General features: G+C 35.8%; 1 protein-coding gene across 2 annotated transcripts; it reads right to left on the bottom strand.

The window, feature by feature from the left end:
• Positions 1-18,063: 18,063 nt before the first annotated feature.
• On the bottom strand, positions 18,064-22,414 carry LOC104094197 (ATP-citrate synthase alpha chain protein 2). 2 transcript variants are annotated; one of them, XM_033655671.2, is made up of 14 exons: positions 22,188-22,400; positions 21,951-22,057; positions 20,649-20,825; positions 20,374-20,535; positions 20,190-20,270; positions 20,032-20,083; positions 19,833-19,947; positions 19,645-19,726; positions 19,208-19,303; positions 19,017-19,118; positions 18,737-18,853; positions 18,542-18,658; positions 18,315-18,422; positions 18,064-18,222 (listed from the first exon to the last, which is right to left on the bottom strand). In XM_033655671.2, exons 2-13 carry the CDS (start codon positions 22,047-22,049, stop codon positions 18,351-18,353), a joined length of 1,272 nt encoding a protein of 423 aa, XP_033511562.1. In that variant the 5' UTR covers positions 22,050-22,057; positions 22,188-22,400; the 3' UTR covers positions 18,064-18,222; positions 18,315-18,350. The 2 variants fall into 2 exon arrangements, with proteins under 2 accessions (XP_033511562.1, XP_009598374.1); XM_009600079.4 differs by having other exon boundaries at positions 18,064-18,422; positions 22,188-22,414.
• Positions 22,415-24,046: the final 1,632 nt, after the last annotated feature.

The raw sequence follows: 24,046 nt of genomic DNA on the forward strand, positions 1-24,046 counted from the left end.
CTACAGAAAGTTATGGTCATTTTTCAGATACGCGGCCGTGCATATTTGAGAGTTTCTGCCTCAGGTGCGCGGCCACTTGCCCAGGTGCGCGGCCATGCACATAGGAACCCATTAAATACCCCCCTCCCCCCCCCCCCAAGGCCGGGTAGATAGAGAGATATAAGTCATTTCTTTGAGCTAGGACTTGTATATTAAGGGGAATCCGCCCAACACCTCCCTCCCATGAACCAAGGTAATATTTTTGGAGTAATTTTAAGTTGATTACTACTCCTAAACACTTGTATTAACAAGGATTAATCTTGAAGATCCATAGATTTCCATTTAAATCCCTAAATTGGTCAAGAACACTACAAGTTGGGATTTTCATGAGTCTCACTACAAGAGGTATGTCTACCATCTCTAACTAATATATGGGGATTATTTATGTATGGAATATGTGTTATAACTTAGGGTATGTTGATCAGAAGCCATAAGTTCCCAATTTAAATACATAACTATTGTAGAGATGGAAAGGTGATTATTTGATGAAATTTTGTTGGTTGGGTGTGGATGGATGGTCATGTATGTGATGTTGGACGTTAAGAATTGTTTGAGAATGATGGTGTGATAAATTATTGGTAAATGGTAGTATTTGGATGAACTAATTCTATGGTTAAGAGATATATAGATTCATGCCTACTAGATGTTTGATAAAATGCTCAAATGTGCTGAAACCATGAATATCTTCCTAATTTGTGTTCAATTTTATTATGTCTCAAAATAGATTGGGATTGCTAGAATTTTCTGAACATTGTATTATTTTAAGGAAAGCTCAAAGTGAGGTATGTTGGCTAAACTTTGTCTCTTGAAATTGAATTCCATAATGTTCCCGTAAGTTTCAAAGCATGGGTTGTGTATTAAAATATTATGGCTTTGAGTCGTATTTCAATGAAAGATAGTATGCCAAAGTGTGTGAGAAAATCTCAATATTCTTAAGACTCTAAATTGCTCATATGTGTATCTAAAGTCTTGATTGAAAATGTCTTATTGTTGATAATCTATAAAGATGGTTGGAAGTGAAATAAGTGACTTGGGGATATAAAGTGTGAACATTGTACCAAGAATGAAAATTATACTTGTGTCCAATAGTGTCGACGAAGTGAAATGATGTGTGAAATGTTATGAAATGAGCCTTGATTCAACTATTCCAAATTGACTCCGAAAATAGAATTATCCAAAAGGTTATGTACTCAAGTCATGTCCAAATATGGTTGTTCTAACTAATGCTATACTTGGTGGGTATTTCCAATATATTTTGAGTTCTTACGTATTCATGAGTTGAAATTGTGTATTAGCCTTTTTTGGGAAAGGTATTTCAAGAGTATTATATATGATGATGTTTATGATGATAATCCTTGAAAGTAAAGAATGAAAGTGCGGAATATGATATGCGGCCATAGTGCCATGAATGAATAATAATATGTATAGCCAAGGGAGCCAATGCAATAATGATATTGTACGTAGTTGAAAGTACTACTGAAGTGATATATGGCGTGAAAGGTTATGAGATGAATGTATTTGTACTTTTGTTTCCAATGTGTTATAAGCCCCTACGTTCTTGGGAGTAAAGACTATGATGTTCCTAAATGCTCTTAATGTTGTATGATCACCCATGGCAAGTACAAGTAAGTGATAGTATGAACATGAACTGTGGTTGTTGCCTAAGTGAGAATTATAAAGTGTTGTATGTCCCAATGGTTTCAACTATAGTTGTATGCTTCTGAAATAATGTATGTAAATGACTTTGATTGTTAAGTCCCCAAGAGTCATCAACCTAGATAATGACCTCAAGAGGTCAAGGGAGTGAATAATGATATGGAAGGGAGATGTCCATTGTTAAATGATGATGAACCTTAAGAAAAGGAATTGGGCCCATGTGCCATTGAAATCGACTTATTGATTTACCACATATGCTAATGTAATGAGTTGTGTTTCTCTATGATGAGCATGAACATGAAGTATTCCAATGATTTGAGTAATTATGACCTTAACTGTAATGACAAACTATGTCGCTTTGAGTTTATATATGGTATTGTGATTGGGATTAAATCTCCACCCGTATATATTGGGGTGAGACGGCAGGGCCGCTTTGTGTTTGGATTGTGGTATTGTGATACACTTTCACTCGCATATACTGGGGTGAGGCGGTAGGGCCGCTTTATGTTGGTATTGTGGTATTGTGATACACTTCCACCCGCATATATTGGGGTGAGGCGGTAGGGCCGCTTGTGTTGGAATTGTGGTATTGTGATACACCTCCATCCGCATATATTGAGGTGAGGCGGTAGGGCCGCTTTGTGTTGGGATTGTGGTATTATGATATACCTCCACCCGTATATATTGGGGTGAGGCGGTAGGTCCGCTTTGTGTAGAGATTGTGGTATCGTGATACACCTCCACTCTCTTATGTTGGGGTGAGGCGGCAGGGCCGCTTTGTGTGAAGGTGGTTATAGAGGATCTCCGACTGAATATCATCTATAAATGTTAATGGAAGCTCTAAAAAAAAATTTCTTGACGTTAACAACTATCTAAACCCATTTATTGTTGCTATGATTCATCGTATTCATGTTGTATTTCCAAACCCTTGAATAAGTGTATTTGTATTATATAAGCGAACACTGTGAACGGTCTATGAGACGCATAGGTGTATAATATGATATGTGAATACTGGTATTGTGAACATCTGTATTGTGAAAATTGGTATTGTGAATAGTGATATTGTGAACAGTGGTATATCGGTGCTAATGATCACCCAACAAAAAATAATTGTATATGAAGTTCATATTTTAAAAATTATTATGTTTTAACTAGACATTTGGATATTGTTGATTGTGACTTGGTGTTTCTATGTGTTGCCTTTTCTAATATAGGTATTCTATTTTGAAAGAGGATTTTTATCTATACATACTAGTGCTATTCGACAGTACTAACGTCCCTTTTGCCGGGGGCGCTGCATCTTTAATAGATGCAGGTGGTTCTACAGTATGCGGCATTGATCAGTGGTAGCAGTACATTCTTTTCAGCTAATTTGGTGAGCCCCACTTTATTTCGGGGTCATGTATCTTTTGTTCCTCATGTACTGTATTTTGAGGTATAGCCGGGGCCTTGTTGCTAGTACTTTCATATTACTCTTTTATTGTACTTAGAGGCTTCGTAGGCAGGTTGTGGGTTGTAGTTAATGTTGGGAATTGAACTAGAAATGTTGGTATTTAGAAATCATATTTTTAATTAATTCTGTAAACTCATAATATTTTGAAAATTATGAATGAAGCTGCTAATGGGAATGAAATAAGAGTTGTTAATGAAATCTTTTGAAAGTTTGATTAATGGAGTACATCTCCTCTTTATTCATGAATGAATTTGGGTAGAAGAAAATCTAACATGCTTGCTCGGTCGGGTTTATTCGGTTGAGCGTCGGTCGCGCTCCCCGAGTTTTGGGTCGATTGGCTAAATGGCAAATCGAAATTAGTGAATTTCACATTGAATATAAATCACGAAGTACGATCAAGTTACAAGTTGTGGTCGACTTAATAGTTGATTTTAGTCTAGGAATGATGCCTTAGCTGCAAAAGAAGCGATTTTGGTATCGGGGACTATTTTTGGTGTTTGGACCTTGTTTACAGATAGCACGTCCAACGTGAAAGGGTCCGGTCTTGGGATAGTATTAATTACTCTTTCGGGAGAAATCCTAAGACAGGCCATTCTAACTTTTCTTTTAACTAACAATGAAGCGAGCATGTGTCTATGATTACAGGACTCGAATTAGCCCTGAGACTAGGCTCCTAGGTGATTAAAGTAAAGTGCGATTCTCAGCTGGTGGTTAATCAAATATAAGGGATTTTTATGCTAAAGAAGAGCGTATGCAGCAATACTAAATAAAGTGCAAGTTTTGCTTTTTCGGTTCAGAGAGTGGTCAGTGATCTATATTCCAAGAGAGGAGAACGTGGAGGCAGATGTGTTAGCTAACTTGGATTCTTCAACGGAGATGAAAGAAACTAATTAGGTGCAGTTATGCAATTATTGCATTTAGTCCTAGATGAAGATGGTTATTGCGAAGTTAATTTAACAAATCTGGTTTAGGATTGGAGAAATGAATTTGTATAACATCTAAGGCATGGTAAATTGCTTGATGATTCTAAATCCTCCTAGGCATTAAGAACAAAAGTTTCTCGATATTGTCTTGTTGATGGACAACTATACCAAATGCCTTCGCAGGGTTCATGGACTCGATGCTTAGGACCAACGGAAGCTGATTATGTGATGAGGGAAGTTTATAAAGGAGTTTGTGGCAATCACTCTGGAGCAGATTCATTAGCGCTCGAATTAATGAGAGTCTGTTACTATTGGCCCCGAATAGAGCAAGATGCAAAGGTGTTTGTGCAAAAATATGATAAATGTCAACGTTATGCTCAGTTAGTATACCAGTCGATAGAACTTCTGCATTCAGTGGTGTCACCGTGGTCGTTTATAAAATGGGGATGGATATAGTTGGTCCTTTGGCTCAGGGACCCGGATAGGTAAAAATGAAATTGGTTTTGACTGATTATTTTACTAAATAGGTTGAATCGGGTGCTTTTAAGAAGGTTGGAGAACGAGAGGTAATAGATTTCATTTGGAATCACATTATTTGTCGATTTGGAGCACCAAAAGAAATTTCTTGTGATAACGTGCCACAATTAATAGATTCCAAGGTTACCAAATTCTTGGGGGGATTAAAGATTAAAAGGATCACGTTGTATCTATATCATCCAAGTGCTAATGGTCAAGAAGAGTCAACAAACAAGGTAATAATTTAAAACCTCAAAAACAAATTAGAGGATGCAAAAGGCAGGTGCCCTGAGGAGTTACCGGGAGTACTATGGGCATATCAAACCACGACAAAATCAAGCACCAGGAAATAAATTTTTTCCTTGTGTACTATGTAGAATCTATAATTTTCATGGAGATAGGCAAACCAACAATGAGGTTCTCCCGATCAAACGGGTAGAAAAATGACGAAGCAGTGTTGATTAAGCTGGATTTGCTTGAAGAACATCAAAATTAGGCTTATGTGAGAATGATAGCACAAAAGTAGAGAATGAAAAGGTATTACAATCGTAGAGAAAATCTTTGTTATTTATAAAGTCAAAGACTTGGTCTTATGAAAAGTGACTCATAATACCCGAAAAGTAAATGTCGGGAAGTTGGGACCGAATCGGGAAGGTCAATACCGGATTTCGGCAATAACTGGTAAAGGTTCATATCAACTGAAAAATCAAGGTGGAGTTATATTACCAAGCAACTGGAATCTGACTTATCTTAAAAGGTACTACTTTGAAGATCATTAATTATACTGAAAGTACGCGCTGCACTATTTCTTCCTTCGTCCAGTTTGTGTCCCAAATAAATTTTTCTAGTAAGGTTTTTAATGAGGCAGCAATGTAAAGCGTACTACGAACAAGAATTGCTAATGGAAGCAAGAAATCTAGTGTTTGAATTCTCATACTTTGCATTCGAACGCTGGGAGGGGAAGCTACTCTTATCAAAGCACTAAAAGTGTCAATGCTAGCCTCAAAACGCAAATGAAGAATCCAAAACCGGAGTGATGCCAAGGACTGCTAAAAGCGGGAAACACATCTTGAACTTAGAAGTTCAGTTGTTATGAAGAACCTTGAGTTAGGATCTGGGACTGTATATCCAGCTGCGTAGAAATAAGAAGTACAAACTAGCTATATGTATTGACAATTTCATTTAGTTAGTGAATGTACAAATGTTTTTGCTTACGTAAATGTACTTTTGAAAATAGAAGTAATAAATGAAAGTCCTTTTTTTATATCTTATTTCTTGTCCAAAAGACATGATTTTTCTTTTATTTGAATGTTTCTTAAACTTCAAATGCAAGTGCCGTAATGAACATAAGGGCCCTCTCTTATGAAACTTTTTAAATTAAAAGTTAAAAATCGGATGTGTGAATAACAGGTATTGAAGTTAATCGGATGTAAAAATATTCGGATTTTATCAATGAAAAATCATATATCAAAAGATATCTTTGTCCAGCTAAAAATCATGAAAGGTTAAGCAAGAAAGATAGTTTTTATTCGAACCCAAAAGCGAGGCCAAACTTATAGATACAAGAGTTGTAAAAAAAACTTTCAATCTGCTTTATTAGTAAAGGTTGAGGGTTGTAAAGCTTTTTCTGCATCTTTTGGGCTTGAAGGATGTTCATCCTCGAGCTCAAATCCTTCTCCTTCATCATCGTCTTCCTCTTCGAATTTCGAGGACTTGAAGCAAGTATCCGAAGAGCTTGAGGTAGTGGGCCGGACAAGAATGTTCTCGAAGGCAGCATTTTCCAAAGTAAGAGCTTTGGCGATGCAATCATTTATATTTAAAATGCCATTTTCTGCATCCTCCAGAGTATTCTTCCTCATGCTATAAACTACATGATTTTTCTCAAGTAAGAGAGAGTCTTCTTTGTCTCAGAATTTGGCTTAGAGATTTTAGATTTTCAACGGCAGCCGCTCGTCATTGACCTTTAAAATCTTGTAGGTCCCGCAAAGGTCAGTGTTGGTCTTGGCATGTTCGCGATTTTGTTCCATGACCTTTTGGAGCCTTTCTTTCATTTTTACCCCCTTCTCTTCGGCTGCAGTAGCCTCTTCGGTCTTGGAATGTAAGTTAGCTTCCAAGTTATTGATTATATCCATGAAAGAAGACTCACACTCGGCTTCCAAATCAACAGCATCCACATAAGTCCCCGAGAAATTTGCCCCCGATCATATCTGCGGTTATTCCTAACTGTCTCATGCGCCGAACTGTGGTTCACCCGATCTGTGACGTACGATTGATATCGGTCTCTGTTTGACCTTTGTTCTCTGTTGGTTTCCTTCAGAATTTTAGTGGTTGCGCGGTTCGGTTCTGGCCGGGGTTCATACGGAAATCCCAATTGATCATCTTCGACCCTGATTTTCGATTGATACCGATTGTGTATATCTGCCCAAGTTATTGCAGGGTATTCGATCAAGCTTTGTTTCAACCGTCGTGATGCTGTCGAACTCAGTCCGTTCAACCCTTGGGTGAAAGCTTGTACGGCCCAGTCGTCTGTGACTGGTGGCAAATCCATGCGCTCCATTTGAAACCGGGATACGAATTCCCTCAGTATTTCGTCACCCCTTTGTTTTACTTTGAATAGATCCGATTTTCTCGTTGCGACCTTTACGGCACCAGCATGTGCTTTTACGAACGAATCTGCTAATATGGCAAAAGAATCGATAGAATTCAGTGGCAAGTTGTGATACCAGATCATTGATCCTTTTGCGAGGGTCTCTCCAAACTTTTTCAATAATACAGACTCGATCTCATCGTCTTCCAAATCGTTGCCTTTGATGGCACATGTATAGGAGGTGCGATGTTCGTTAGGATCGGTCGTACTGTTATATTTGGGAATTACGGGCATACAGAACTTTTTTGGGATTGGTTTCGGGGCCGCGCTCGATGGAAAAGGCTTTTGTATGAATTTCTTCGAATCCAGCCCTTTCATCATGGGCGGAGCCCCCGGGATCTGATCGATCCTAGCATCATATGTTTCGAATTTTTTGTCGTTGGCTTCAACTCGCTTTGTGAGTTCCTCGAGCAGTTTAGCAATTTCAGGAGCGGTTCCTGATTTTCGCTCGTTCAGTTTCACTGTGTCGGGCTCTGTTCTGGGGGTTTCTTCTCGAAGAAGCGGATTGGAGTTTGGATTACTTCGCATATGCGTTTGGCTCTGCAACTGAGCTATCGCCACTTGTTGGGCTTGTAGCATTTCAAAAATCATGCGCAAGCTGATCCCGATTTCCCCCGTGCTGTGGGTGTCTCGGGCTATGGGTCGAGCGCCACCCTGAACGCTTCTTTCCTGCTCGGAACGTTGATTCGCTTCTAGAGCTATTCGTGAATTGATATCTACTGGTATTTCGGCTCGAATTTTAGGTTCCTCGATTCGAGCCTCGTTGACGTTGTTGGGTAGCCTTTCGGCCACGGGCATCAAGTTGTTAGTTTCATCCTGAAGGCCGGCTTCGAGGTCAATTGGCAGAGCCATTGCTGACATGAAGTTGTAAGCTGAAGTGTGCTGTATATTTGTATCAAATAATAACTTGTTATCTTTAGCCCCACGGTGGGCGCCAAACTGTTTACCCGAAAAATCGGATAACGTTGAATTTATGTATGGTTCTAAGGGCAAGTAGATTCCTTTGATATGAAAATAACAATACACGTATTTATAGTGCAAAAATAGAAGATGATGAACAAAGATATCAGGTGAGCTTTAGAAAGATAAACACAATGAATTCTTAATCCCAGTGAAAAGTGTGTTCTATTACAAACTCTGCCCTCTTTTAAAGCCAAGGATCACTCTTTTATCTATAGCAACATGATGGAATAAATATTACTAGTGGAAGACCCATGATGGTATGTCCCCTCCTTATTTCCCGCAGAGATTCTCTCCTTTGGTGCGGTTGTAACAGCTTTTTATCTGTGAGCTCGATACCAACTCGAGCTCGGTATCGGATCGGAACCCCGGCCTTGGTTTCGAGCTAGGTGATCACTTTTGGGCATCGATGTTTGGGACCTGTATCGGTTGATGTTACCATGGTCGATTCGAACTCCCGAGCTCGACGCCCCCATCTCGGAATTCGTTCGGGGTCTCCATGAAGATACCCCTTGATTGAGATGCCATCCTCGATCGATCTTCATGACCGAGGATCGGTTTTAACCGTATATAATATACATACTTTTCTACTCTTTTAGTATGTTACAGGCTTGTAGTGTAGTGCTTATATTCAAACGCAATAATCTTGCCTTTTGTTTGGCATAAAAAAGTCATATATATCTATATTTTAGGAATGATTAAACGAAATGTACATTAAATTGTGGTTATTTTGTCATTGTTTAAACAACAAAAAGTTGTGGATGTGTGTTACATACATGCTCAAAACAACTTATAACTTGAGAAAAATGTGATTATTTTCCTCGTCTCAAACAACTGATATGATTTGTATGCATATGCAAACAGTAAGAAAAGAAAAGAGGAACCTTAAAGAGGGGGGCTCAACTTCCTTGCACGTGTTATAGTCCTTTGGATTAGAGTTTGAAGAGGCTGTCTCAACAATTTCTTCAAATAATTTGCTATGCTTCTCTGTGTATATGGTTATCCAGGATTATGTATCTCTTAAGCTAAATTTGATTGAAAATCATGAAGTATGACCTATTTTATAAAATTGCATATGCTAGACCTATTCAGGTAGTGTATAACAAAGGAAAATTAAAGTGTTTAGAAAGTTCAACAACATTGCAAAGTAAATGCTGAATTATTTCACAGAAATGAAAGTAATAACATATCTGTCAAATTGGCCAAGTTGTTCATGATGAAAAAATATTATGCTTGTGATATAATCAATTTGTATATAATTAATTTAGATATGCATACTGATAAAAGCTACGTATTTATTTTTTCCAATATAATATTATTTCAAAAGTTATCTGATTAAACGGCACAAAGCGCGGAAAAATTCATTAGTGACAAATAATTATTTCAATTTCCTTTTCTTCTTGGGTGGAGGGGAGGGAGGATTGGAGCTCTGTAATTAACAAATGAACCTCAAGCTTAACAGAACTTTAAAAGCTAGCTAATGAAATGAGAATTTCTCAAATTTGTATTAGGAGACGATAGGTTGTTCGAGTCGTGGAAGCAGCCACTAATGCTTGCACTAGGGTAGATTTCTACATCACACCCCTTCGGGGTGCAGCCAGAGGCCGATCTAGAATTTGAAGGTGGCGGGTGCCATAATTTCTTTTAGTGTATACCTTATAATGACTAATACGAAATTTGTTAAGAAATTTATTCGATTTTTTTGAGTTTATGTGGGTCAACCTAATAGATATTTTTTATTTGTAAATATAAAAATAACATCACAAATATAAAAAAACAAACGTAATTAGTATTTTAAATAAGGAATAACACCTTTATTATAATAACAAAAGTAAAATCAATATTTTTACTAGGAATTACATCTTTTTCCGTATACTAAAAATAAGATAACATATTACATCGACCATAAGAAGAAATTTTTTTAAAAAAAATATCTTGAATAGGTATTATGCCCCATAATATAAAATTAAATAAATTACAAGTTCCCAAAAATCAAAATCATAAACCTCATATATTTTTTTAAGCAATGTTTACAAAATTTTCACCATAATTTAATAGTAAAGAGATTTAAATTATATTTAAGAACCATATAATAACACAATTTTTATGATATAATAAAAAAAAGATGGAAAAATTTGATCTCAATCCAAAATTTTCATTAAGACCCAAATTTTTCGGATTTGAAATAAGAAAACTCATAAATTTAAGATTAAGAGGAATACTTATTTTATATGATTTTAAAGTTTTGGAGTCTCTTTTTTGAGTGTTCTTGCTAGAGACCATATATAAAACAATAGAATAGAGAAGAAAAATATAAAAAATAATAAACGACAAATAGAAAATTGGGAGGTAGCCGAAAAGGAAAATGACTTGGATAAAAGGAAATTAAATAAAAAGCACAAAGAAAGGGGGAAGTCGGACAAGGTTCAAGATAAATTCCAACTTGAATTTTACACACGAGAAAAGCTTTCAAAAAGGTCTACCAGTCATGGCACCTTTGTCTAGTTTATGACTGCAAGTGGCAGGATCAGATATTTAACCTAATTTAAGAAAATTTCAACATATGTATATAAAAAATTTATCATCTTAGCGGGTGTCATGCCACCCCTTCCTAAAGGGGTGGATCCGTCCCTGGGTACATCCCTTTTATATACTATGCGTGAATGCAGGATGCTTTGTGCACCGAGCTGCCCTTTTAACCTATATGGGATGCACCCTCAAGATTGAGACGATAGAGCATGGACAATATAACATGGGAGCAACATATTAGGTAAATTAAGAATAGAGATGAGTCCAACTCTAACACAATATTAAGAAAATGGACCTTGAGCCTAACTCTAACTCCAAAGATTAAGCTAATGAGGTGAGTATTATCTAAAACTATATAAGTAGACCATAGAGGATACACTCACTTTGGTTAAACCATCGATCCAAAAGAAAAGCTCATCAATGGAAGTTGACAAAACGAGACTAAGAAAACATCTTTTTGGAGGAGGAGAGGAAGAATTTATCATTAGTGGTCTGCATTGCCTAGCTAACTATTAAAATTAATGCACTTGTTTATGTGGAGTATAATAGAGTAGAAGCAACAAACTATGACAATAAAATGAAGTTGACTGACTAGCTTAATTGATTCTCTTCAGAGATTTGTGCCAATAAAATGAAGTTGACCGACTATTTGTAGTTTATTAATTTTTTTTAATTCTTATATCTTCATAATTGCTAGCGTATAAGCATAATTTTAAGATATTACGTACATATTTTATGAAAAATTAGGAGTTGTTGTGGGGAAGGTAAGAGGTGGAGAGCCGTTGATCTGGACTCGTTCAATGGTGGAGATCGCATCACAACAATTTAAGGGATTAACGGCTTGGTTTCGTCAATATATAAGTATCCCTTGGGAACTTAGCCGAGACAAGTGTATTCTCTAAAACTATGTGGAAATAAGAGTTACTTAAATAAAGATGGTATTATTGTAAATAGTTAGATAGTTAGTTAGTTAAGCTTGTCATTAGCTCATCTTATAAATAGTGGTAGTTACTAAAACAGTGTAATCAGAACTTTTCTTTCTTCTCTGATAATAACGGAGTTCCTCTCTTCTTCTTCTTCATTCCTTCTATCTTTCTCACATCAATCTAGGGTTGATTCCCAAATCAACCATAGATTTACATGGTATTAGAGCGATTGGGCCATGATTGTGAGATGAATCTACAGATCCAGTAGTTAGATCGATCAATTGAGCTATTCATTTTCATACTGAAAACCCTCTATTTCTTTGACAATGGCGAACGCAGATCTCGATCACAATCATACACTGTATTTACATCCTTCAGACACAATCGGAGCTCCGATTATGTCAATTCAGCTGACCGGATCCGACAATTACTCAATTTGGAGCCGTGCAATGAGAATCCAGCTTTTAGGTAAGAACAAGTTAGGATTAATTGACGGTACACTGAAGAGAGAAGATGTCAAAGAGGATTTAGGTCATCAATGGAATAAATGTAATGCAATTATTTTGGGATAGATTATGAGTTCTGTTTCGAAGAAATTAATGACAGGAGTAGTGCATGCTAAGAATGCATGTCGAGTTTGGGAAGATTTGAAGGAGCGTTTTGATAAAGTCAACGCATCTAGAATTTATCAATTGCACAAGGAGATGGGAACATTGCACCAAGGCTCTAACAGTGTGTCAACATATTTTACTAAGCTCAAGTAACTTTGGGATGAGTATGAGAGTATGATTCCAGCTTGTCGTGACAGAGAGTTCGTTAAACATCTACATAGGCAGAAGTTGATGCAGTTTTTGATGGGGCTTAATGAGAATTATGAGCAAGCGCGGAGTCAGATTCTTATGACAAATCCTACTCCTAATGTTAGTAAAGCATATACAATGATCATTGAGAGAGAAAGTCAAAGATCTGTCTCTAATGTGTCTATGATGAATGAGGGTTCAGAAGCCACAACCTTCATGACTGCAAAATGAGAAAATTTTCAAGGGCAAAATCATAGACCAAAGAAGAATTAGAATCTTCATTGTGATTTCTGCAAGATGAAAGGACATGCTAAGGAGACATGTTATAAAATAGTAGGGTATCCTGCTAATTTCAAGTACAAGAAAAGAGGACTAAGAGCCAATGCTAATACTGCTTACAATATGAATGCTGAGAATTACAATCCTAATATTACAGGGTCTAATGTAGGAAGGATTGAAGCAACAGACAAGGGACACATGAGTGAGCTTCCTAGGCCACCACAGTTCACAGCTGATCAATACAATCAGATCATGATGATGCTGAACAAAGATGTTCCATAGAACACAATGGCTAACATGGCAGGTATGATGCAATCATTTATGGCTAATAAAGCTAGAAAAGAATGGATCATAGACACCGGGCAACTAAACATATGATATCAGACTTAAGCATGTTATAGAATATTAAAAGACTTGACTCATGGAGCTGTAGGAAGGTGTATATGCCTAATGATCAAGTGAATTTGGTATCACATATAGGTGATTGCATAATTTCTAAGGGACAGGTAGTGAAGAATGTGTTATTTGTGCCTGATTTTCAGTACAATCTCATGTTAGTCTCTAAAGTAACTACAGACCTTCATTGCTCAGTTACCTTTTTCTCTCATTTTTGCCTATTCCAGGACCTCTCAAGTGGGAGGATCAAGGGGATTGGTAAAGAGAAAGATGGATTGTACCTCTTCTTACCTGTAGATGAACGAGAAGAAATGAGTAAATGATTAAGTGCACATGAGAAAGGGCTTGATGTTTCTCTATAGCATAGAAGGCTAGCACATGCTTCTGGAGGAGCCATGAAAGAGATTCTTGGATTGCCTATTAAAAATTGTAAAAATATAATAGATAAGTGTGATGTTTGTCCTTTAGCTAAACATACAAGACTGCCTTTTCATTCTAGTGATAGTAAGAGTATTGAAAATTTTCAACTGTTACATCTAGATATTTGGAGACCTTATAACACTTCTACTATTAATGGAAATAAGTATTTTCTAACAATAGTTGATGATTATTCTCGTGTAACCTGGATTTTTCTGCTGAAATTCAAAAGTGATGTAGTCATTATATTAAGAGATTTTTTTAAAATGGTACACACTCAATTTAGTACTATGGTAAAGACAGTGAGGTCAGATAATGGGGGTGAGTTTGTGAATCATAACTTCACTACTCTATTAAGAGAGTTGGGAATAATACATCAAAGAACATGTGTCTACACTCTTCAGCATAATGGAGTAGCTGAGAGGAAGCATATACGCATTCTTGAAGTGGCAAGGGCTATTAGATTTCAGGGGCATATTCCTGTGAGATTTTGGGGACATTGTGTTTTGGCAGCTGTGTATATTATCAATAGACTACCTTCAGTTGTGTTACAAGCTAGATCACCTTATGAATTGTTTCATGGGAAAAGACCAAGCATGCTTCATCTGAGAACTTTGGGATGTTTGTGTTATGCTAGTGTCTTACCTAGACAAGATAAGTTCAGTGCTAGGGTAGTTAGGGCAGTGTTAATGGGGTATTCTAATATTACTAAAGGATACCTTTTATACAACTTGGAGAAAAATGAGTTCTTTATCAACAGGAACGTCACTTTCAAAGAAGGAGTCTTTCCTTTCAAAGATATTGAAGGGCCTGTTTTGCCAACTTCCTGCTAGGAAGGTGTTTTTCCTAACCATCCTTCTTATTTTGCATATATTGATTCTAACATTCCTACTTCTATAGAAGAAGCATTGCAGCCCCATGCTTCTGTAGAGGATGATCTACAAAGAACAAATATACAGTCTCATATTATGCCCATTGATGCCAATCTTCCTAGTGCCTTATCTGTTGACTATCAAGAGCAACATGATGCTTCACCTAGTTCCTCCCACACTAATGCAGAGTCCAATTCTCATCAAGATAGTATTGTACCTCCTACACAAGCAAATGAGGATGAGATCTTTGAAGAACCTGCTATTTACATCTAGACGAGTGACTAAACAACCATTATGGTTGACAGATTATGTAGTGCCTTTGCCAGCTAAGAAGCCCCATTCTATGGCTAACTATCTTTCATATGATCAACTATCTTCCTCTTATAAAGCTTATTTAGAGGGTTTTCAGCAAAATCTGAACCTACATCTTTTTATGAAGCATGTAAGGATGCTAGGTGGATAGAAGCAGTGCAGACAAAAATTGCAGCATTACAAGCTAAAAAAACCTGGGAGTTGGTATGTTTTTCTCCAGGGAACACTCCCATTGGGTATCGATGGGTGTACAAGGTCAAGCTTAAAGCTGATGGAGAAATAGAAAGATTTAAAGCCAGACTAGTAGCCAAAGGCTATAGTCAAAAGGAATGACTGGATTATAATGAAACATTCTCCCCTGTCGCTAAGATTGCTACTGTTAGGATAGTACTTTCATTAGCAGCTATGCAGAACTGGCATATCCAAGAGATGGATGTATACAATGCCTTTTTGCAGGGAGATCTAGATGATGAGGTTCATATGGAGCTACCACAGGGATTTTCAAGTTAGGGGGAGACGGTTGGCAAATCTAAGCTAGATTGTAGACTTGTTAAATCCATGTATGGGTTGAAGCAGGCTAGCAGACAATGAAATTTAAAATTGACTGAAGCTTTAGTGCAGTCAGGTTTCAAGCAAAGTAGTCTTGATCATTCATTGTTCATTAAACAACATCAAAGTGATATAGTGGTTATTCTTATTTATGTTGATGATATGCTAATTGCTGGAAATAATCATCAACTGATACAGGCAACAAAAGATTCTTTGCACAAAGTATTCAAGATTAAAGACTTAGGAGAGCTAAAGTTTTTTCTTAGAATGGAATTCAGCAGGTCGAGTAGAGGTATTCTGGTAAATCAAAGAAAATATGCCTTGGAGATTATATCTGAGTTGGGGCTGGGAGATGCCAAACCATCTTGGACACCTCTTGAAATTAATGTGAAGCTGACTATACCATAGTATGACAAGCTGACAGGCAATGAAAATGATAGTGTGCTTGAAGATAAGGGGCAGTATCAAAGATTAATAGGAAAGTTGTTGTACTTGACTCTAACAAGACCTGACATAGCATATACAGTCCAAACACTTAGTCAGTTCCTTCAACAACCTAAAAATTCTCATTGGGATGCAGCTATGAGGGTTGTTAGGTACATAAAGAGGGAACCAGGACTAGGAGTGTTGTTCAACAATGAGAAGTCAGACAAAATCTCTGTGTTCTGTGATGCATACTAGGCATCATGTCCTAACACAAGAAGATCAGTATCAGGTTTTTTGGTCAAGTATGGTAAATCATTGGTCTCATGGAAATTCAAGAAGCAAAACACTGTATCAAAAAGCTCAGCAGAAGCTGAATACAGGAGTATGGCCAGTGTTGTCTCTGAAGCTGTTTGGTTGGTTGGACTGTAAAAGAATTAGGAGCAGTTGTAACACTGCCAGTTGATTTGTATTGTGACAACAAAGTAGTTTTGCAAATAGCTGGTAACCCAGTATATCATGAAAGAACTAAACATATTAAAATAGACTGCCATTTTATCAGGGAGAAGATACAAATAGGACTGGTCAGAACACAACATGTTGCTTCAAAAGATCAATTAGCAGACATATTGACAAAAGGGCTTACCAGAATACAACATGAGTCATTGACTGGCAAGCTGGGAGTACTTAATATTTTTGTACCTACGAGCTTGAGGGGGAGTGTGGAAATAGGAGTTACTTAAATAAAGATGGCATTATTGTAAATAGTTAGATAGTTAGTTAGTTAAGCTTGTCATTAGCTCATCTTATAAATAGTGGTAGTTACTAAAACAGCGTAATCGGAACTTTTCTTTCTTCTCTGATAATAATAGAGTTCCTCTCTTCTTCTTCATTCCTTCTATCTTTTTCACATCAATATAGGGTTGATTCCCAAATCAACCATAGATTTACAAACTATGCTACACGTGTAACCATTGATTGATCAAAATTATTACTCATTCCGCTTCAATTTATGTGTCTTAAGTTGACTGCCCATTAAATTTAAGAAAGCAAGGAAGAATTTTAAATCTTGTGATCTCAAACTAAAGATGTTTATAATGTACCAAAGTATACTTGAATCTTGTAGTCTTACATATACCATATGGAAAGTTGGAGTTAAGGAGTTACTAAATATAGAAAGAGACATTCTTTTTTAAATAGACTAAAAGGGAAAGTAAGACACATAAATTGAAATGGTATTTTGTCCTTATTTTGTTTATTGAAGTAACTTTTTCTTTTTCTTTTTCTTTTTCTTTTTCTTTCTTTTTCTTATTCTTTTATCCTTTTCCGGACTGATAATTCTTTTCTTCTTTTTTTTTTGGGAAACTACCAGTTAGGTCCATTTATAAGTAGCTTATTACAAAATTTGGTCAATTTATTAAAGATTACTAACGTTAGCCAATTAGTTATTTGTAGCTAAAACGGGGTCAAATTTTTACTTTCTTTTGAGTGGGTGTTATTAGAATAGATTGAGTACATTTTAAGGAGCTTGAATCTCGGTTTTGGGATAATTTAGAGGAGTTTTGAGGTGGCTTGAATTAAAAATTCGAAGTAGAAGATTAAATATGAAAAACAAATGATGTGTATTATTTGTATATCACATATGTATCATATTTGTATCAAATGTGTATCACATGTATATTCATGTAAACCTCTATGTGTGATATATGTGTCGCGGAAAAAAATATTGAACTCAATTTTAACTACGAATTTTGATATTAAATCAGTCCAAATCACCTCCAATTTTCCTCAAATTTTGTATATTGACTCATCTATATGTTTTCAATGAATTTCAACCATACCTATTGAAAAAAGTTCTTTTTTGCTTAGTCTTTTGGAATCTTGTATATATATATATATATATATATATATATATATGTATTTTATCACCTTATTTGCTACCTCATCCATGAATTATTTTTTTCCTTCTTGCATCTAATGTTGCTAATCACACTTAAAAATATGGAAGGAGATCTTGGGTGTGATTCTTAGAGAAAAAGAACCTTATTTATTTGAGTTTTCAATTTTTATATGTGCTTGGCTAGCTTTGATAAATCTATAATTAATGATTGGAAAATTACAACTTATTTGGGACATTTATGTAAGATTCCCTTTCTTTTTTGAGGCGTGAATAGAGGGAGACATATTAAGCATAATAAGTTAATTAGTGGGCCTGAACTAATTTCAGTAGCTTAATGGGATGATTTAAGAGAGAAAGAAGTCCAAAGCAACTCCACGTTAGTGTTATAAAACGAGTTTAATAAAGTTTGACTCTGATACGATGTGAAAGAATCTAAGCACTAAAACAAAACCTTTAGGCAATAGTATAACATTGAGATGTTTCCTTTCTAATTTAAAGAAGGATAGAAGTTCAGTGCACTCTGCTCACAAGATGTAGTACAAGGATTCTTGAACCAAGGATTTTGATGGACTTCATGTTGAGATTGGAAAACTGAATTCATTACTGGAGATCATTGTTCATGGCCCTATAAATTTGAAATTTCAAAGATACAAATCAAATTACTTATATGTGGCATACAACAAGACACTACTAATACATAGCAAAAAAAAAGACAACCAAAACAGTTCAGCTTGGAGAATGAGGTTGGTTGATTTATGCAGCTGCAGTGATGCACTCAATTGCCTGTTTGCATATGCCAGTCATGGTTGCCTCAGGTCCATAGACCTGCAACAAAAATTGGAGCAAGCAAAAGTTAACAACAATCGGTAAGTTACAGCATAACAATCGTTTGATGCTAGCAGGAAACTAGTCATTTTAGATTACTAGTTGAAACTAATACGTACCTCAATTGGGATGCCAATTTCCTCGCCAAGAGACCTCATTTTTGCAAGACCTTTTTGGTAGTTTGGACCTCCTCTTCTAACATAGATTTGCATTCTTGCAGCCTTAAGTTTTGATTCCTGTCATAAGAAATGTTGAGTAAGCAAATCTGAATATCAGAGCAAGTCATTTAACAACAGCCAATTGTGTTATCATACCTTCTCCTTCAGAGCTCGAATAATACCACTAAATGTAGCAGCAACATCAGTGAAGTTGGCTATCCCACCACCAATAACGAGGGCTCTCTTACGGCCATCAGGATTTGCAGTGGCACACTGTAATATGAGATTAGGGTCAGTATCTTTCTCCCAATAAGGTGAAATTTTCCTTTCAGGGTGCATAAACGGAAAATGTGGCATAATGTAAACTCATAAATGATTTTTTTGTAAGATATTAGTTGTGTCAGAAACATAGTTTATGTAACTAGTTTATCCTTACATCAATTACAACTCTGGCATACTGCAAGACCTCTTCTTCATTGGGAGCACCACTGTATTCTGCGTAGTTCCCAAGTTCAGAAGCATATCCAAGATCGCCTACCTGTTAAAGTAACATAGCATGTTTAGACAAGAGAATAGATAATCAAAGAAGATATGAGGGCATAGCATTTTCCAAGGATAGAAATGTACAGTATCTGCATAGATGACACTAGCTCCTCCACCAGCAACCATAGTCCAAATTCGCCCCTTGGGGTTCAAGACTGTGAACTTCAAAGATGCACTTGTCTGCGATAACGACTTGAACGCTTTAGCATGTATGTAGTTACAGATATTTTGCAATCTAAAGCTGGAGAACAATTTTGCCTCGCAATTCTCATAGTCCTCAAGATTTCCATTTAAAGAACATGTACGAAACACTTTTTGTTTTGTTTTTTATTTTAAGTTTTTGAAATGTGTAACCACCAGAAGTTTGTTAATTTGTTTTATCTCTTTGGCATGCAATCTCTTTATTTCATTTTTTCCTTCCCCATTACCACCAGCCAAAGAATGGGAGTTGGAGGCTGACAGTTAGGAGTTTTCAATTTCTCAATAACTCTATTAAGTAATACAATACCATCAAGATATACCTTTTCATCAAGCCCGTGAATAAATCTCTCTGTAGCACTCATAACCCTTCCAAATGGCAATGGAAATTCAATATTTCCCCACCTGTAGGATAGTAGATATGCGAATTACTAAAAATTGACTAACTTTTAGCCATTAAAATTTAGGTAGAGTATATAGAGTGTATCAGTGAATGAAGACAGTATATTACTTTTTGAAGTTCTTGAAAGCAGCAGTGTCATCAAGTTCACCCCTCATATCTAGAGGATAAGGCTTCCCTTCGACCAATGCGAAGGGATTCATCTCTAGGAAAGTAAAGTCCAGATCTGGTAGACAGACATGTCGAGAGGATTACACAAAAATTCAAAAAGTTGTGAAGATCTAGCAATGACTAAGTTTTTTGTAGATACCTTGAAATAGAGTGTAAACCACTTTGAGGAAATCCTCAATGATGCCCTTAATCTGTAACATACAAGTAAATTCCAGATCAAATTTGAGATCTAAATTGGATAAATTATTAAAACAAATGGACAGAGTATTCTAGCATTACTGATTTTCTTCTTTTTACCTCCAATGGTAGTGTCGCGACAAGTGGAGCACATATTTCTGAAGTAAAAGAAGTTCCTGTGGGCACGAAAATAGTCTTAACCTGGATACAAGGATTATATGTTAGATTGAGATATGCATGAAAAGGGCTTTGGACTTAACTAACCTACTGTTAACTTGTAACAATACAGTAACTTTTCACATACCTTGTCCCAGTTTTCTTCAATGTCAATTCCTCCACATTCAGAAAAGCTTACGCTGCAACCAAGCCTGTCCGAGACAATATTAAGATAAAACTCTTCATTGTGGGGGATGAATGGCTCGACAATGAAGGTTGTGATGGGTCCTTTGCATCCGCCCATCTCCACCTGTTAATGTAAAACTAAATGTGAGCAATACATCTATATGCTAATAGTCTATATAAAGCATTGCACTTGGTTCTTTTGACAAAAGAGACAAGGTCAGCGAATATCTGAATTACCTCTTTGCCGAGGCGCTCCTTCACAAAAGTAGCAACTTGAGCAAGATCAAGATTCAAGGCAACTAGCCCACTCTTTCCACGCTTCCCAAATAACATATCGGGCTTTACAACCAACTTTGACGAGTTGAGCCAAGGCTCTTTCTCTGCTAGCTCATTGAAATCAGTAGACTCTGTCACCTAAGCCATAGAAAAGGACAAAAACCATCATATAGTGGCAAATCGAGACTGATTTGAATCCTGCTTATAAAGCTCATAAAACTAGTCAACTATACCGTTCATAATTTTCACAAGAAACATGAAATTTGGTTTTTCCAGTCTCCCTCCAAGAAAAAAGGAAAAGCTTTTGGCTTTCCTCCCTGTACTCCCACCACACTCATAGAAAATTAATATACAAGTCAGTCTCTGAATTAAATAGTCAGAATCTGTGTTGCTCGGATCCTTCAAAAGTGTCGTTGGGTGTGTGTCGGATCCTCCCAATCTGAGCAAAGTCTTTGCACTATCAAAGACTTTCGGAACAGACATCAGTGGTAGAGATGCAGTAACTAACAGCTCCATAGAATGAAATAGTTAGGAAAGATTGATTTTCTTGTTCTCTTCAGTTATTAGTTACTTAGTCAATTATTAACTTGAGACTAAAGGATGTTAGGATTATCAAGTGGCTGCTCTCAGATAAGGTGGTCCCCAAAATTTTAAACTTGTAATTTCAAAAATATTAGGCACTCTCTTTAAGCTTAAGCATTGCACCTAACCTGCCAATTCTACCCTACTGGAAAAAACTAGGACCATCATTTAACTCAAATTTAATCAGAGTCAAAATCTGTATCCTCAAATGTAGTATCTGGACAAATTTTGCTTAAAATTAGACTTTGCTACCACTACTGGAAATGACACAATAAGAAAATAAAAAGAAAAGTGAATCACATATTCTCAATGAGATTCAAATTCTGCACCCTTAGGGGTCATTTGGTTGGGAAACAAGTAATCCCATAATTAATTATTCCGGAATTAGTTATCCTGAGATTAATTATCCCTTATCCCTCATACCAAAGCTCTTAGTGTAGCATGTTGATTCAAGTAGGTGGCCTAATTTTTATACAAAATGCTACCTAAATCTTTCCTACATTTTGGTATCAAGCAAAAGCAATTCTGGTGGCCAAATCTTAATACAAACAAAAAGAAATAACATTCTTCCCCGTTGTATCTTAACATTTCAAAGATTTGAAATCAAGAATCATCCAAATTAAGCTAAACACTAAGGATTTACTCCAAATTCAAAAATTAACAAAAATATTTTAAACTAACCTGTGCAGACTTAATGGCCAAATCATAACCTCCAAGCCTCTTAAAATGCTCTTTCAACAATCTCTTTGAATCATACTCTCTGATCTTCTTACGGGCCATTTTTTAACCTGTTTTCATACAAAACAAGAAGAAAATTAAAACCCATCAACAGATCCAAAAACCCAGATGAAATCATCAAGAATTTCATTCACAGATCAATGATAATGGCAAAAATGCAAAAAAGGTTGAGATCTTTACCGTTAAAAAAGAGGACACAGAAAAAACTGATTCAATGAATCTTGAGCTGAATGTATCAGACAAAGTTGTAAGACATACACTAACAATCTTGGGGGAACTCTAGTACCTCTATTTATAGTTCAACCGTTGCTATTAAAATATGGGAAAAATTGGAACATTAAGAAAAAAATAAAATTTTAGAAAAGAAATGTAGAGAAAAAAGGATCATTTGTTAGCGGGAAGTAGTTGGTTGTAAGCTTATGGACAGTACATGAAGCACAGGCAAAGTACCTGCCCACCTATGTGGACCAACCGGTAAAACAAGTTAGGCTTATTGTTGGCTTTAGCCACCCCCTACCCCTAGAGTATAAAATAAGTTACTGTATATTTTTTTAGCGTTCGTTTGTTTATCTGAATTAGGATACTAATTCTGGTATTAAATTTAAAATTATATTTATTCACCATTTGGTTATTGATATAGCTAATATGAGTATAAATTTAATACTAAAATGTGGTATTATATATCTCATATAGAAAGTGGGAAGATTATAATCTTGGGATAATCTTGTTTTGCTTAAAGGACTATTTGGTTCAAGGAATTAGATGGGTTATCTCAATAAAAAAAAATTAAAATTAAATTTATTCCTTTTTTGGTTGGTTGGAGGTATTAGCTAAAATCCATATCATTTTTATACCAAAATCTTGGTACATGCCATATTAAGTTATTCAGGTTATAGTCCTAATTTTAGTCTCATCATTATAATCCTAGGGTATCCTATTTTTTAACCAAACATATAATATTAATAATATAAACAATAAAATAGAATACCTATTATAACATGTCATAGCGATACTGTAAAAATTCGCTATATGATTAATGTGGATTTATATGCCCATTTGTGCTGATATTTTGTGGAATGGTCCAAAAGGTGGAATTTAGATTACTGTAATCGTTGGCAGCCATATTTGATTTTGTTTTTTCATTTTCTTTTTGGTTGGTAATCTGATATTTTGACGTTTGTGTAGTACTATTTTGACTGGTGATAATTTGTTTTATAAGTAGTAACTAATAAGCGGGACACTTTGTCAGTGTAAAAATAGAAATTAAAATGTAATTTGCAATAAATAAATACATGAATAAAGCGTGATATATGAAAAGTGAATTTATATAGTAGAACTCTAATATTTACTACCAAAGATGAGAGATCCAATATTTCATAATTTGCTGGGTTAAATGAATTCTTGCTAAATTCACATTGTTTTGGTTTTGTAGCTACCAAATGGCACGGAACCAAAATAGTTAGGCTTAGGAGAGAAATGGTAAGATGTGGAAATGAGAATTGGACAAAAAGACGAAATGGAGCTGCTAATAAGTATAGCATCACTCCGTTTAGAATTAGCATTATCTTGTAGGAAACACCCAATGTTTACTTTATTTTAGTACTCGATGCCAAAAAAAAAAAATACATATCCCTTGTAAAATTATTAAGAATAACAAAATTAAAATATTAAAAATAAAACTCTCCTTAATTATTGACTGATGGTCTAATGCTACACCGAGGTTGAACTAACTAAACCTGGTGTACACATCGACTGCTATTAAACTAATCCCTTAGTCACTAGATTTTGAATTCTGATTTTCCTTTTATTTGAAATTCTCCAGTCAGATAAATGTGATAAAAATTTATTTGGTTCATGCATCGAAAGTATCAGTTTTTCCCTCAACAATTAATATTCCACATGAGATTGATATTCCACATGAGACAATCTCATGTGATATTTGTCGCATATGTGTAAGTGATGCCAAAAAATTTATTTAAATCGGCAATTGGAAGTTGGAACTAGTACTCATGTTTGGGAGTTTGATAATTTTGCACAGT

Source organism: Nicotiana tomentosiformis, chromosome 10, assembly GCF_000390325.3.
Source record: "Nicotiana tomentosiformis chromosome 10, ASM39032v3, whole genome shotgun sequence".
NCBI lineage: Eukaryota > Viridiplantae > Streptophyta > Magnoliopsida > Solanales > Solanaceae > Nicotiana > Nicotiana tomentosiformis.